This window comes from Dipteris shenzhenensis, chromosome 11 (assembly GCF_047967505.1).
Source record: "Dipteris shenzhenensis isolate YYH24624 ecotype China chromosome 11, Dip_SZ_1.0, whole genome shotgun sequence".
Taxonomy (NCBI): domain Eukaryota; kingdom Viridiplantae; phylum Streptophyta; class Polypodiopsida; order Gleicheniales; family Dipteridaceae; genus Dipteris; species Dipteris shenzhenensis.
In genome coordinates this window covers 36,094,198-36,110,595 of record NC_141606.1, presented here as the reverse complement: position 1 = coordinate 36,110,595, position 16,398 = coordinate 36,094,198, and the positions used below count along the sequence as shown (strand labels likewise).

Genomic DNA, 16,398 nt, shown 5'->3' with positions numbered 1-16,398 from the left:
GAGATGGAAGGTTAATGGAATGAAAGGAGGAGATGAAAGGTGTACGAGGGATGGGTTAAGAATTAGCAAAAATTTCAACATCCAATCCAATCCAAGTATGGAAGGTGAATTGATTAGCAATTTAAGAATCAAATATCCACCTTCATTCAAATCAAAGTATGGAAGGTGAATTGATTAGCAATTTAAGAATCAAATATCCACCTTCATTCAGATGGGGACTTGTTGAGGATGGGCATGCATCTTTGCCCGTTCAGAGACCTGATCAAAGCGTCATCAGCCAATGGAACGCCAGCTTTCAACTGCAAACGTCAATGCTGGACTCTGAAGGTACACAGAGAGAAACACAGATATCATGACAGCTACTCTCACTCGCTTCAATTCTACTCCCAATAGGCGCCACCTGATTGCTCAATCTAGCTCCCACAAGATTAAGCGCCCACTCCAGCGCGAGAGACAGAGAGACACACACAGGGCGAGATAAGGCCATCTCTGAAGCTTATCGCCGTGAGAGAAGAGAAAGAGAGAGGGAGCGAGCTTGCTCCAGTTTCTGAACGCATCAAGCTGTATTGAGCTATAGCGAGAGAGCGAGAGAGAGTGCCCAGGCGATCTCGGAAGCTCAAACTGCTGAACTGAGTGAGAGAAGAGAGAGAGAGGGAGCGAGCTTGCTCGAGTGAAGCTCAAATTGCCGAACGCAACAGCCTGCATTGAGCTATAGCGAGCGAGAGAGAGAGAGCGCGCTTGCTCCAGTGTTCAGGCGATGTCGGAAGCTCAAATTGCTGAACGCAACAAGCTGGATTGAGCTATAGCGGGCGGGCGGGTGAGCGAGCGTGAGAGAGAGAGAGAGAGCGCGAGCTATGTCTTTCCAGTTCCATCCCTCTATCGACCTCCTACTTGCTCTCTCTGCTCACGTCGTTCAGCATTCTAACATCGCTCGTATGGTCAGTCCTCTCCCTCCTGGGTTTCCTCCTGGTCCCTCTGACGACATGGCATTTGCGTTGGCTTGTGATCCCCTCCAATCCATCGAACAACTCAAGTGTCAATACGGAACTGCTGTTGGACTAAAGCTGGCTTCCCAACCTGTAGTTCTTATCAGCTCCCCGTATGTAGACTTTTTCAACTGATTGTATTTGTCCCTGCGCAGAATTACGTCAGTGCGTCGAGAAAGAGAACTCTGATCGATAACCGACATTTGGTGAATGCGTGTATACGATGAAGTCGACATGTTGGACATCTAACACCAGCCTGTAAGAAATACCCAAGAGCCATGGGCGCTTGCTGGACTTATTAACGCTCGGTGTTGATGCTTTTGCAGGAGACTGACGAGGGAGGTGCTGGTAACCAAGAGCAAACTATTTGTAAAGGTGGACCTCTCATACTGGCTTTATGGGTAACTGTCGGTTTATGTGTAGAAAAAGCTTTAATCTTTATGTTCTCAACTACGCTTAAAAATTTGACGAAGTATGCAAGGCACTTTCTCGGATCGTAGAGGCCTTACCACGAATCTTGAATGTTTTTTGCAAATGGTGATTTTTAAAGCGACGACATCGTGAAAGCCTGCTGTTAATGATCTGTAAACGGGAAATTGCCAAATCAGAGGAACAAGTTATAATTTAAGAGAGAAGCGTTCACGAGCACCTTATTGACAAAACTGCATGAACTTGCACCCAGGCAGGCACTGCCTTTTTTCCTGGCAGCAGTCTTACGGGAAATGGTCTCATAGTCAGTGATGGAGAGGTTTGGTTGAGACAAAGGCGCCTCTCAAATCCTGCTTTTCGCAAGAGTGTTATAGCCACATATGCTCAGGTTATTGTCTGCTTTGGCCGAGACTTTGTATACTGATGACGTCCAGTTCGATGTTTAGAAGCTTACAAGTTGGATTGGAAGCTTTCAGGTAATGGTAGACTTAGCAGTTGATATGATTGAGGAAAAGTGGCAGCAAAGGTCTGTGCGAGATGTTTATGCAGATTTCAACCACTTAACCATGCAAATTGCTGCGACAACTTTATTTGGCGGATTCTCAGGAACTTATAGTCTGGATGCAATTGGGCAAGCAATTACCACCGCTTTCAAACTGTTTACTGCTCGTGCTACTTCCATGTTTATTGGTTTGTTTTTCCACCTGTGACTTCCCTTCTGCATCCTTTACAAGTTGGACAATTTGCTCATAATACCGCGATACATTCCAATTGAAAAGATCTTTATAGATCTTTGTTTGACGTAGAATCAAGCTACCACCTAACAGCAATGAGTTCTTCAACCGGTAGTGCCCGCCCTTCTTGCCCACTGAACACCCACAGCAGATATCAGTACATCAAGAACAGCCTAGAGACAAATCATAAATCTTCTCCTGCCAAAACACTATCAGAAACAATATAAATCATGCACAGGTCAGATGTAGAGGCAATCGCAAGTGAGGACATGAAAAGGGCATGCCACAAGCAGAACTCATGAACACGAGTAAAGCATGCTAAATGGGCGCTGAGTTCAAGGACGTGCCCATTCGGTCTCTTTTTTTGGTGGGTGGCCACTTTTTCCTGCGCTTTCTATGTAGAGAGAGGTAAAGCAATATTATTAATCTGAACAAGTGGGCTGGTCAAGACACAATGAAACTTATTCTATAGTAGGCTGAATTAAAATCAGCTAACACTTCAAAAGTTTACCGGACGACCTACATTCAAAAGCCCTTGCCAACTATCAAACAATCAGCTTAGAAGCCTGAACATGATATAGAGTACTCCCATGATATCGGATCCACCACATGCACTAGCTCAGACAGACCCATCACAATTGTTGTGAAGGTGATAAGGTCAACACCGCATGGAGGTTGAAGAGTGTAATAAACGTGGTCATCACAACTCAAAGGATGACCTAATAAGGAAGCTAGTCACAATCTTCGTGAAATAGTCAGCTCCCTGCAACCTCTATAAGATCATTTGCCCCAGGAAAGGTATATCTATTCTTAATTGTAACTTTATTGAGATTTTATAGTTCACTCGCATCTGCCAACTTCTGTCTTTCTTGTGTTTGGCAGCATTGGCGCACCCCAGGGATTTACTCTTCCTAATTTTACCCATCCTAATGTATTCCGACAATTATCGAGACACCTCTTTCATCTGGGTCATCCTATACAATGCTACACTCATAGGATGAGCCCCTGGGGCTAAATCCATCTTTGACCTCCAATCGGCATAACAACTCGATATATGTGGTCACGTGGCTGTATCTGTACTCCCTTCTCCTCCTCAAGTTTGGCATTGACACAGTTATGTGTACTTCCTTTGTTAAAAAGTATGTGCACAATCTTCCCTAATACCGACCCATATATTGTATAAATCCGTTAGCATGAAAGTCTTGCATATTAAAGGTACAATCTTCCTTGTAAGAACTCTGATTTAGAACTAATGTATGAATGGAAGAGAGTGTGTTACCTTTGGCTTCTGTCTAATTAACTCCCTTGCTTAATTCTTTGCTTGAAGACAATTAATCCCTAAGTGTCCTTTCTGTCCACAAAGGAAACACTCACAAGCTAGGGAGTTTGTTGTACTTTCTTGCTCGCTTTGATATTGAAACCCCTAGAGTTTGCGTAGAAATTTGGGTTTGAGTCTGGTTACCCCTCAAGAATGGAAACGTATGTTTCTTTTTCTGTAGCTCGGTCTTCGTCGGTGGTTGTACCTTTTAAAAATGATTTTTTGCAAAAGTAAATTGCATCCTCTAGGTTCTTACATTGATTATTTGTCACTTAGAGTTTGTGTTACTTCCGTTTCCCATTAACAAAGAAGCATGCATAGTAATAGGGTCTACATGTGTTGCTTTTGCTTGCAAGTTGCAAATCATGTCCAAAGAGGAGAATTTGGCTACTGCATCCACCTCATCCCCTCAGAGTGAAGAATTTTGGACTTGAAGACTGCTTCAGATTCTTCCCTCATTGTAGTTTATTTCTAAGTTCACCAAGTTAAGGCTTTACCCTTCATTAAACCTTAGGCCATGAATCTTATGCGCATCAGAGAAGGGACATGCCTGGACATTTTGTTAAACACTGCAAGAAGTGAAAGGCTAACCAAGCAAAGGAGGACCGATAAAACATGGCATCTACCAATATGGTTAGAGAGGAACTTTTCTTAGTGACGACTCAATGTCCCGAGAGAGAGTTTGCAGACCCAGGTGCAACGGTCTTCATGAGAGTCATTGAAGAGTGGAGCACAGAGTCACTTTGTGGTGGAGGTTGGAAGATGTTGTTTCAGCCTTGGGATCTAAGGAGCCATCTAGTACCACCTACAAAGATGGAGGAGCTCACTCAGATGGAGCTTGATGAGCTTGAGGTCACTAGGAGGAGCATCCATACAAGCTTACACAAAGGCATGGAAGAAGCGGGTACTTTTGTGAGTTACATAACTTACTCCAACGGCAGCAACATCAAACTGAGTTTTCAAGGTACATATTGGAATGGTTGTTTGTATAGGAATTGTCAATTAAAGGGAGAATGGAAAGGGCGAAAGCCTTCCATATATAGACAAAAGGGGACTTCTTATTGTAGAGGCTTTCCACAACTACGAGACTACTCTTGAGATTAGTTGGTGAAGATTCGACAAGTTTGAGTTGCTGATCAACAAATGTGATTACGAGGCTTCTCGAACTAGAAAGACTATGTGGTGATCATGCTAAACCCTTACAGTAGGAGACATGGGATCTGAGAGACCGACCATCTTGCCGAGTGGAGGACGTGTAGGCGACTATGATTTTCAGTGGGGATCAATGTGGAGCAGCCACAAGGATCTCACCGTGAAGGAAATCAAGACCAAGACATGGACATTGCCGGTTTGATGTCGGGTTTGGAAAAGACCCATGTACTTTGCAAGATTTAAGTCATTCCTATCTTCTGAGGGGGATGATTGGATGGATCTGTTAGTGTTCGTGGCTTGGACCACAAATTGTACCAGTGTTCTGGATTGGATCCAGAGTCTATATATATGAGCTGAGGGCTCATTTGTGGGCATCCCTCAGAATGGACTCCTTCGGATATTGTGAGGAGTGCAACGGGACCTCATACCTGTAGATCTGCCATGTGGGCAGCAATAGATCTCCTTCTTGTGTTCAGTTTAGGGCAGCTGGTTAGCAGATATGGCCGATAGTAAGTCCAATGTGCAGGTTGGTTGTGGGGCTGTGTATAGCCCAGCTAAGTGTCTATTGGGCTGGGGCAGGACGGCAATACAAGGGCCAAAGGGATGGAGAACTGCGCAGCAGCTCTGGGCAAAGGTCCATTTGTCAAGGACTGTAGGTGGCAGGAAGGCTGACTGCCAATCAGCAATGCTGCAGACAGGTCGGAAAACCTGCAACAAAGGCAGGCCAATGGTTGCACACCACATGGCAGAGTGGGCCAGGACCTACAGCAGACTGCAGGAAGGAGTCGGGTATAGCAACAAACTGCACAGTCCTGTCAGGTGGATGAATAGGCCAAAGATAGGGCCAGAACAGGTCATCAGAGGGCCAAACCTGATCGGCCGGAAGCAGGACAGATCAGAGGCATTAGGATGAGCTGGTCGGCTAGATCAACAGGGCCTAGCTAGAATCCTGTCAGTCACATGAAAACGCGTTTTGTCCTGTCAAAACGCAACGAAATGTTTCGAAATAGGATGAAACGCTCTGCATGAAACAGTGTTTCGCCCAAATCGTGAAATATTTTTTTAACATTTTTTTCAACGATTCAATGTTCATATATCTGGATTCTAGAATCCATATGCTTTTGAATCCATAAAGTTTGATTTATCTAAAGTTGAAACTTGAGAATCGTGATTGAAAGCTTGAGATAAATTTGAAGAATGTGTTGGTGTTTTAAATTTTATTCTTACGTGTTTTGACTTGTATTTCTCTTTGTTCACTCTAAACTTGAGTATAACATATCTTTTTTGCCACTATCGTTGTATATATTAAGTATCATTTCAAAACCTATCCGTTTCGTCTAAAAACACAAAACGAAACAAGTTGAAATGATGAAGCAGATGAAACCTTTTTTTATGACACCGAACCTATATAAAGGCCCATCGTGGGCAATGCAATCATTCTGCAGGACTCTTTGAACGGTCCAGGAGCCCCACAGTAGAAGACCTGGATTATGGTCCAAAAGAAGATCAGCAGCAGACTTACATAGAGTAGCCACTGAAGTCTCTTGGAGGGGTGCGCAATGATCTAGGAGAGTTCTACAACAGTGAGAGCAGCAAACAATGGTGTCCCACCTCCGCGATTGTTTGGTACAGGTGATGGTACAGATTTGACAAGGCTTTGTACTTGGAATGTTACCTATATACGATATTGTTTGGCTGTACATCTGTGTGTACTCTCTATCTGAAGTGTTCTCTCTCTATACACATACAAGCACATGGAATGAGTTGACATTTGAAGTTCTCTTTGTGAGATCTTAAGATATTCGACGAGCTCTAGTGTCTTGGAGATCAATAACAAAAGGGCCTTCTTAACTGAAGGGTGCTGACCTTGCCAAGGAAGAAGGAGCAGGCACATTCAGGTGTGTTGTTGACTTTGCAGACGGGTCAAAATACTTTAGGTCACCTACACCCTACCAGGGGATTCACTTCACTCGCTCTGAACTTGGTGAGACTAGAAAGATGGACAGAACCAACTATTCTTCATGGAAATCCAACAGTGATAGTAGTTAGTGGCCAAGATGTGACAGAAGGCATGGAGCTGAAACATATCAATGCGCTGGATGCCTCAAGGAAATCTAAATCCTGACACATCCAAATAGCAAAGGATGCACTCACTTTTTCCCAGATTATCAGGACAGTTGCGGATACTGTGATACCCCATATCCAGCTGGCAGATACAACACATGAAACATGGAAGATCTTACAAGTCTTTATGATACAAAATACAGGGAGAATAATCAGGCTCCATAATCAATTGTTCACCTCATGACGGGGGAATTAGAGTCAGCCCATGAGTTCCTTGTGAAAGGTGAAGATCCTCAAGGATCAACTCGCAGCTGCAGTTAGTCACAAGGTGAACAGCAATCAATTGGCCAGGCTTTTGGTCAATAATCTTCCAAAGACCTACCGAGAGTTGGTGACGACTCTTACCATTGGAGAATGGGCATGGCCAATTATTTCGAGGAGCTAGGCCTGCTGTTGCTTCAAGAAGAAGCTAAGACAAAGCTATATGACGGTAGTGACGAAAGCGATGATGATGAAAAGGCTCTCATGGCCAAAGGGAAGCAAGAATGGCAAAGGAAAGCTGCAAAAAGAGGAAGATAGGGACTCTTTTGATGAGGAGAACAAGAAGAAGAAGAAGAGAGAATTAGAAAAAGTGCTTTTATTGCTGAAACGAGCAGTGTACCTGCCATCGATTTGACCAAGTCTCCATGCTTTTAGGCATGTGATCTTTTAGCAACACCATCACAAAGTGGATTTGGGTTTTTTGGCTCATCTCAACTGTGGTAAGAAGCCCCTCGATGTCTTGGATTTGATTCTTGAACAATGTTTGAAAATCCCGCAGCAGCTGCTTCATCTCATCCGATTGCTTATCACATCATAATTGGTAGCAAAGCTATCCAAGTTTGCAACAAATCCTTCCATATCATTATCCTCAACTTGGGTCTGAGGTTACTAAGGCTTCTCCCTAGCTTTTATTAGCATAAAAGTAGTAAAGGGGCGAGGAAACTCTATGACAAGGGAAGGGGGGGGTGATTGAAAGTAGGCAAAGGAATAGGGAAGCGTAAAGGATGGAGATGATGTGCTGGAATCAGCAATCGCGAAGAGCACAACCAGCAAGAGGGATACTGAGAGCAAGCGGGACTGTTCAGTGCAGGAAATCAGCAACTTCTCCATGGTTGTTCAGCTTGAAGCAGGCCGCTCTGTTCTAGAAACAGGCAGCCACAGCAAGGATTCAGGAATAAAAGTCAACCTAGCCATTATGATTAGGCTATCCACAACCACCGACTGGCCTTTAAAACATTTGCTACGATAGAGGGCTGCTAATCCAATAACCGCCCAGCCACAGATTCCCTTACGAGCTCTTGTCTCTCCTCGTTTTTCTTCCTATGAGACCTCTTTCAACTTACCACCTGCCAAAGTGGAGCTCCTTGGTTTTGGAATCCTCTCCCATGCCGAATGCCTGCCATGTGGATTCTCCTTGGTGTGCCATGTGTCCATCATGGACCTTCTATTAAACCCCTCCAAAGAGCTTTTCCAATTTCACCTTCAATTAGTGCCTAGGTCTAGGAATACCCCCTAGACCCTAGCCTTCTAATCCACTTTAGCAAGCATTGTCCAGCCCTCTGGTTTTCCTCCTCACCACCATAACCACACCATAGGGTTCCAGGATTATGGTTGATGTAACTTGTAGTTGAATGCTTGGCTCTGTTACATGCAAATTCTAATACGGGCAAGTAATGCTCCCGATTAGTTTGCCGTTTACTTACATATGCTCGAAGCATATCCTCAATGACATGATTGACCCTTTCAGTTTGACCATCACTGTGTGGATGATCCATGGTTCTCATATTCAAATGGAAATACTTTCCCATTTGCTAGATGGAATCTCCAATGGATGTAGGAGACCTCCTACCTTAAGGTGTTCAGCCTTATGGCCTTTTTAGCACTTCAATATATCTAATCCAGGCCAAAAGAATTGCCTCTTTAGAAGCGCATACGTCTTCCGAATTCTCGGGTATCCAATACTTGGACAAATGACACTGAAAAAGAATTTGGCACCTAATGTCATTATTATTTAGGACACATATTGTACCCTTGTAGAGCAGGTAGCCGTCTTCTTCTCCCCCCCCCCCCCTAAAAAAGACTTCTATTTAGTATGAACAAAACCGAGGAGAGCAAAATCTCAAGGTGGAGATACATCATGTGGTGCATGAGAAAACACTCCTTAGAAGGAGGTAGAAGACAACAAATGTTGAGGCTGAAAATGCCATCTCATCCCTAGTAGGTAGCCATCTTCAATAGTATATTTTTTCCACTTGAGTTCTTCATCACCAGACTGTGATGTAACACCACATCCATGTGACTCCTCGGTGAAAGCTCCTCGATTGTTGGATCAATCCTCATAATTGCTTTTCATATTTTTGAAAAGTGTGAATCAAACTTACATTTTTCTTTTAAGGACTCTAGGAAATTATTTTGGAATTGAGTAAAACTCAATTCATTAACCATTGGCATTTGGCTTAGGGTATCTACTATGACATTAAATTTCTCCTTCCGATATGTCAATTGGATATCAAACGTTTGATTTATTTCAACCCGCGTAGCTTTTTTTTTTTTTTTGGGAAAAAAAAAGTTTTATTATATTATGATCACAAGTTTTGTACACATAAGTTCCTCAAATACAAAAGACCCCTCTCAAGAGAGGAATAGACATCTTGTAACCAAGATAGCTCCTGTTCAGGGGAAAAAAACCAAAATCTGCTGCTCCTAGTGACTTGGCAGCATCCAGATAGCTCCATGGTAGAAGAACAGGATGTACAATCAGATTGCAGGTTCATCTTTGACAGGGAAAAGGGAAGGTAAGAGATGTGCTTGAAGATCCACACTGGAGTTTGTGCACCTCCCAGCATCTCTGATATGGTCCTCCAGTTCAGCCTGCAATTGTGAAATCTGTTCATTAAAGTTATGGAATTCTTGATCGAGCAGAAATTTGGCCTGGACCACAAAAGGTAGTAATCAGTTAGTAAGAAAATATCTTTCATACCAATTCAAAAATATCTGATCAGCATGCATGACCTCATCATTAAACTGATAAGCATTCCTAGCAATCCATATAAACCATAAAGCATGTGCTCTGATGTACACCCATGTTGCATAAGGTAGCTTGAGTGCATCTCCCAAGGAAGTGATTTCCAGCCGATCGGTTCCCCTAGCATTAACTGAACCACCTTCCAGACTTTTCTTGCCCTAGGGCAGGAAATATAAAGATGGAATATGTCTTCTTTGAGTCCAGAACGTGATTTACAGGTGCCATCTCCCTTGCCAATCCTCAAGCTTTTGCAATTAGTCTAGACAACTTTATGTAGAATTAGCCACAAAAGAGTAGACATTTTCTCTGGTATCCTTCTGTCCCAGATCAGTGAGAACCTGATATCCCATTTCCTTTCAGCATCAGCAAGATTCCCTCTAGCTTTGAGGGTGGAAACAACCTCTTCAATGCTCTCAGAAGGAGTAGGTATGGGTAGAAAAGATGAGCTGCCAACCCAGCTGAACTCTCTAGTGAAGTTTAAAACCCTGCCCCCTTTCCAGGTAATGTCTCCATCCCACAGTTGTAATTTGCTCATGACCAGCTCTTGATCTGCATTACTGAGTATGTATTCCCATCTTATCTCCAGCCGTGTCTTTCATTTGAGGTTGGTTTTGTCCCACAAATCTCCCTAGTTGACTAGACCCTTCTTTGAGAGTTGCCATGCTTTTAAGAAACCCTCATCACTTAGTTGCTGTTTGGTAAAGAAAACAGACATCCAAATTGAGTCCAGAGTCATGAAACTCCCTTTACCAAAGAGGACAACGTGACTCTTGATCAGTTCAAAGGCCCCCCATAAGGTTTTCTAGAATTGACTCCCCTTAGGTGGCTGGAAGTTTGTAGGCTGCTAGCTGGATATTAATTACTCCCAACCCTCCTTCCTTTTTGGGTCTGGTACAAAAGGACCATTTGACCTTTGATATTCTCCTTCTTGTATCACTCCCCTCCCACAAGAAGGATTTGTAGACTCTGATGAACTTTCTAATCCTGCTTTAGAGGGGCACCAACAGGAGAGATAAAATATAGCTATTGGGTATATGCAATGGTTTAGAATAACTCTCCTCCCTGCAAGATTTGCCTGTAGACCTATGAGTCTGTCTATTTTTTTTAGAATCTATCTAGAAACCACTCCCATTTATCATTTCAACTTTAAAGCCCATAGGAATACCCAACAGCCTGAAGATTTGACCATGTGAAATTCTTTTGCATCCCATATGATCTAGAAGCTTTTGAGAGCCATCTCTGAGCAAGGCATAACCTGTTTTTGTGTGGTTTATTTTAGAACCAGATGCCATACAAAATATGTCCATACAATCCATAGTCCATTGAATGTCAGCATTGATAGTGAGAGTGGTGTCATCAACAAATTGCTGATTACTAGATGTTTTCCTGAGGGGAGCTCAATACCTCTAATTTTACCACTTGGCACTTGGTCTTTTATTAGCCATCCCAAAGCATCAGCAACTATGGCAAATAAGAGATCACTCAACTTCCATCTTCCCATTTACACCTACCCTTATCCTATGATCCATGCATCTACCATTCAATGCACCTTAATGCACCCTTCCCTTCCTATTGCCCCTAGGACCTAGACACGTGTGTGCATATCTTTATTAATAAAATAAGTATCACATGTCCAAATTTGATGCCGTCTGAAGCAGCGGCTCCACTTGACTAGTCGTATCTACTGAGATGATCCACTGCCATAACGAGTCGGTCGGTGTCCATCATAAATTCAAATACATGTTACACCATTGGCGTATAATATATAATAATGTTTTAATGTCTACTAATCATGGATTAGTGATTAGAGATGCATATTTGGAAATCGAAGGCAGAAACTCAATACGAAGACTTTGTATAAATGGATGCTCAAGTATGTGTGGGTGTGTGGATTTGTATGTGTAAGAGCATACTTTTATACTATGGTCTACACCCATTGTTGGGCGCTGATGACGTCAGTGGGGATGTCATAGTAGCTAGTCCCTGCTATGCATGATGGAGTTTATGGTTTTCAATCTTATGAGTGACTATCATGAGATTGAAACTGCACTATGTGTTTTTAGAGGATGAGTTTGGGAATGTTCCTGGATTCATCTAGGTATATGCTTCTGCCGTATTAGTGGACATGCAAATTTCACCTTGTGGAGTTTTCGTCCAAGTTGCGGCCTGCTGGTATTGCGATAACTCTTTCTATCTTAAATGGTGCGTTGCCCTATCAGCTAGATTTAGATTTAGATGCTCGTTTGGGAGAGACTAAAATGAAATCGTTTAGACTTCACAAGCAGTTGTAGCTTGAATGAAGAGATTTGGACTACTTTTTGATTAGCCTTCTCCTTTAGTGCTAGCCTTCATCATTGCTGAGTTTGCCCTTCACCTCCGGAGTGCCGACAGAAAATTAGTACGAAGACTTTGTATAAATGGATGCTCAAGTATGTGTGGGTGTGTGGATTTGTACGTGTGAGAGCATACTTTTATACTATGGTCTACACCCATTGTTGGGCGCTAATGATGTCAGTGGGGATGTCATAGTAGCTAGTCCTTGCTATGCGTGATGGAGTTTATGGTTTTCAATCTTATGAGTGACTATCGTGAGATTGAAACTGCACTATGTTGTGTTTTTAGAGGATGAGTTTGGGAATGTTCCTGGATTCATCTACGTATATTTGGAAATCGAAGGCATCCTGATAGCCTTGAATGTCGACCTCTACAACATGAATCATGGTGTCCCAAATCTTTTTGTCACTGCCATTTGCCAGAGAGAGACCACATAATTTATGGGCACTTGGACTCTCAGGCAACTTCATTTTCTTAAATGAATAGTTTAAGAAATTTTGTGTGACACTATCATTAACCATAATTCTTACTTTTTTTCCCTTAATTTTTCCATGCATTCTGATTAAGTCATGAGGACCAAAAGTGGCCTGCCACATTGCCGATGATAGGCAACACATGTGGGTGCTATCCTCATGATAAACCTCTACTGCAGTGTACTTTTCAGCACCTTTAAGCGGTAATACTTACACTTCGTATACTTGTCTTTGTGGAGGTTTATACGGGTCCTTAGCTTCCTCCTGTTTATTTCTATGGCAGTTCCAAGTAGCATGAAATTTGCCCAAACATTTAAAGTAAATACTTTCTTGCTTGGCCTTCTCCTAATCCTCTTTTTTCAGAAGAGGATATCTTTGCATTTAAGGTTTCTTGGGCGGTACTTGAGAAACCTCCTTGAAGTGCCCCTTTCTTTTTATTGAAGCTAGGAACAAAGCCAGTTTGTTCCAAAGTTCCAACTCTAGATTTTCCAGTAGTATCGTCATATATCTGGGCATATTTGATGGTTTCCTCAAAGGTCTTGGGAGAATTTCTTATCACATCAACCTTGTAGTTGTCTTTTAGACCCCTCACGAGACCCCTTATCTTTTGGAATTTATCGATTCCTTTAACTTAGGACAAACATTCCTATAATTTGCTATGTACTGGACTGAAGTAATTTTCCCAAGTTACAATTATTCCACGCTTCCCATGCCATTTCTAGCTCATTCTCAAGTAAGAATTCTTTTAGGAAAGCTTGTTCAAACTAAGCCCAATACTTTGGGATCTTATCTATTTTCTTGAGGATCTGATACCAATGAAACATTTGCTATGATAGAGGGCTACTAACCCAATAATCACCAAGCCACAGATTCCGCTTACAAGCTCCATTCTCTCCTCGTCTTTCTTCCCGTGAGACCTCTTTGAACTTACCACCTACCAAAGTGGAGCCCCTGGTTCTGGAATCCTCCCTGATGCCCAATGCCTACCATGCGGATTCTCCTTGGTGTGCCATGCATCCTTGATGGACCTTCTATTAAACCCTTTTAAAGAGCCTTTCCAATTGCAACTTCAACTAGTGCCTAGGTCTAGGAACACCCCCTAGACCCTAGCCTTCTAATCCATTTTAGCAAGCATCGCCCAGCCCTTTGGTTTCCCTCCTCACCATAACCACACCACAGGTTTCAGGATTAAAGCCATATGTCAACCATCTTGGAAAAAGGTTGTTCCAAGGGCATAATCGTTGGCATCGTTCTCAACCACAAATGGTTTAGAGGTAGTGTCACCACATGCTTCGATTCTCTAAAGCATGCTTCCAAAGCATTTGTACGAAAAATAGCTCTATACTTAATTTGCTTGTAAAGAATCTTTCTCTCTCTCCTCCCTTTGGAAAATTGAGAGAGGGGTAGCAAAATGTGTTCATATTCATAACATAGAGAAGCTGGGTTCAAAGGATATTTGCAGATGTTTCATACGTGAAGGGTCAGTGAGACTGAAAGGAGCACGTACAAGGTACAAGTACAAGGGTCGATGAGAAACACCGTCATGTCAAAACTAGGATAATGAAAAATCTAAATACAAGGTACTTGTACCTAGACCTAGGACTAAGTGTCCTAGGTGTCACATAGGACTAAGTGTCCTATGTGGCCTAAAAGGCACTAGCACTACAAGTGCCTACATTTATGCCTACAAGGCACATACCATGGCCTGGTATTTTCTGGTCATGGTGGCACATGTTCATCCAAAAGGATATAGCCACCTATGAATGTACAAGTGATGTCAGATCATGTAACAAAGGGAACCAAGTGTAAAGCCTGTCGGAAGACTTCGAACTTGGGACGAGGAAGTGCCTTTGTAAACATATCTGCTATGTTGTCCTCTGTGGGAAGATAGGACAACTCTATGTCTCCTGCTGACAACCGCTCTCGAACATTATGATAGTGAACTTCAATATGCTTGGTACGCGCATGAAACACTGGGTTACGTGCAATGGCCAAAGCACTCTGGCTGTTAGTGTAGACAATAGTGGAGGATGTCTGGCAAATACCAAGATCTGTAAGTAACTGTCGAAGCCAAACACACTCTACTGTAGCGGTGAAAGCTGCCCTGTACTCAGCCTCACAGCTAGACGTGGCAACTGTTGGTTGCTTCTTGCTGAGCCAAGAGATGCATGAATTGCCAAGCAAAAAACAATTGCCAGTATGTGACACTCTGGTGTCGGAACATCTTGCTGAGTCACTAAGACTCTCTTCACTGCCTGCCAATGCTGTGAACTGGGCATGTGCATGAATCTTCTGAGCTGAGATACTGCATACTTCTGCAAGTCAGGTCTGGTGTGACATAAATAAATAAGGCATCCAACAGCCTGTTGATAAAGAGTGATATCACATGGTGGGCTCCCATCATGAGCTGAGAATTTGAATCCAGGGTCCACTGGAGTAGAGATTGGCTTGCAATCCTCAAGGAGCTGTCCAATATACTTGGACTGAGACATCATGATACCCCCCTCAACATGAGCAAACTGAATGCCCAAATAATAATGGAGCCGTCCCATGTCTGACATGTCAAAAATCTGTTGCAAATCAGCCTTGAAAGCTGCAATTTGCTGAGTATGTGGGCCCGTGATGAGCATATCATCCACATATAAAATCAGCACTAAAAAATCAGATCCACTCCCACGGACATAAAGAGTGGGTTCTGTGGGACTATTCTGAAAACCAAGGGATAGTAAGTGTGCATGAATTTTGGCATACCATGCCCTGGGTGCCTGCTTCAAACCATAAAGGGCTTTTCTAAGCCGGCATACCTTATTTTCAGAATTAACAACCTCAAAGCCAGGAGGTTGTGTGACATAGACTTCTTCCTGCAGATCCCCATGAAGAAAAGCAGTCTTGATGTCAAGTTGGTGCACTTGCCAATGATGATGGGCTGCAATGGCAATGACACATCTAATGGTAGTAATCTTGGATGTGGGAGCAAATGTCTCCTCAAAGTCAATGCCTTGTTGTTGGGCATACCCTTTTGCAACAAGATGGGCTCTGTATGGATCTATGCTGCCATCAGATTTCCTTTTTAATTTGTAGACCCACCGCGTTCCAATGGCATGCTTGCCGGGAGGGAGATCTACTAATTCCCATGTGTCATTTTGGGCAATAGATTGTAACTCAGCTCTCATTGCATCCATCCACTCTTTGCTGTCAAAAGCATCTTTATGGCACAGAGGCTCTTCATTGCAAGCTGTAGCAAGGAGTGCAAACTCAAGAAAGTGACCATGCTGTCTATTCCCTGATCTTGTCCGGGCAGCAAAAGGCTGATCTTGTTTGCTGTCCCTCAATGTATCAAGAAGCCATCTGGGAACTTGCCTTTGCTGTCTATTGACAGCTCTTTCTTCAATGACTGTATCATGAGTAGTGGGATCATTTTGTGCCGGAAGAGAAACCTGCAAATCAGCATGAGGTTGTGGTTGATTATTGCTTAGTGGAGGGCCTGCAGGAGGCTCATGTTGCTGGTCAAAATCCTCTTCTGATGATGGCAGAGGTAACCAAGATTCAAAGGCATCAAACATGTCAACATCTGGCTTTGCTTTGCAGTCCACAAGAGGAGAAGCTGAATGTTCAGCAAAGATCACATCTCTACTAACAATAATCTTCCCAGTATTTGGTTGATATAACCGATACCCTCTGCTCTCCTGGCTGTAACCAATAAATATGCATTTGATTGCCTTGTCATCAAGCTTATGTCTCAGCTGAGATGGTACATGAACATATGCAAGAGACCCAAAAACTCTCATGTGTGAAAGTGAAGGCTTCGTGCCTTTCCATGCTTCATAAGGTGTAATAGTCT

The 16,398-nt window shown here is 42.9% G+C and overlaps 1 protein-coding gene across 3 annotated transcripts in view; it reads left to right on the top strand.

Annotated features, from left to right (window-relative positions):
• The first annotated feature begins 342 nt into the window (after positions 1-342).
• Positions 343-16,398, top strand: part of LOC147896965 (uncharacterized) — an 84,702-nt gene continuing 68,646 nt past the window's right edge. The window contains exons 1-4 of one of the 3 annotated variants that reach the window (XM_087381791.1): positions 343-1,099; positions 1,313-1,361; positions 1,669-1,803; positions 1,892-2,105. In XM_087381791.1, the coding sequence (XP_087237917.1) occupies positions 855-1,099; positions 1,313-1,361; positions 1,669-1,803; positions 1,892-2,105 (643 nt within the window). In that variant the 5' untranslated portion in view covers positions 343-854. Of the gene's footprint in view, positions 1,100-1,152; positions 1,223-1,259; positions 1,362-1,668; positions 1,804-1,891; positions 2,106-16,398 lie in introns of those variants that run through there. The other 2 variants (XM_087381792.1, XM_087381793.1) reach the window with 2 other exon arrangements.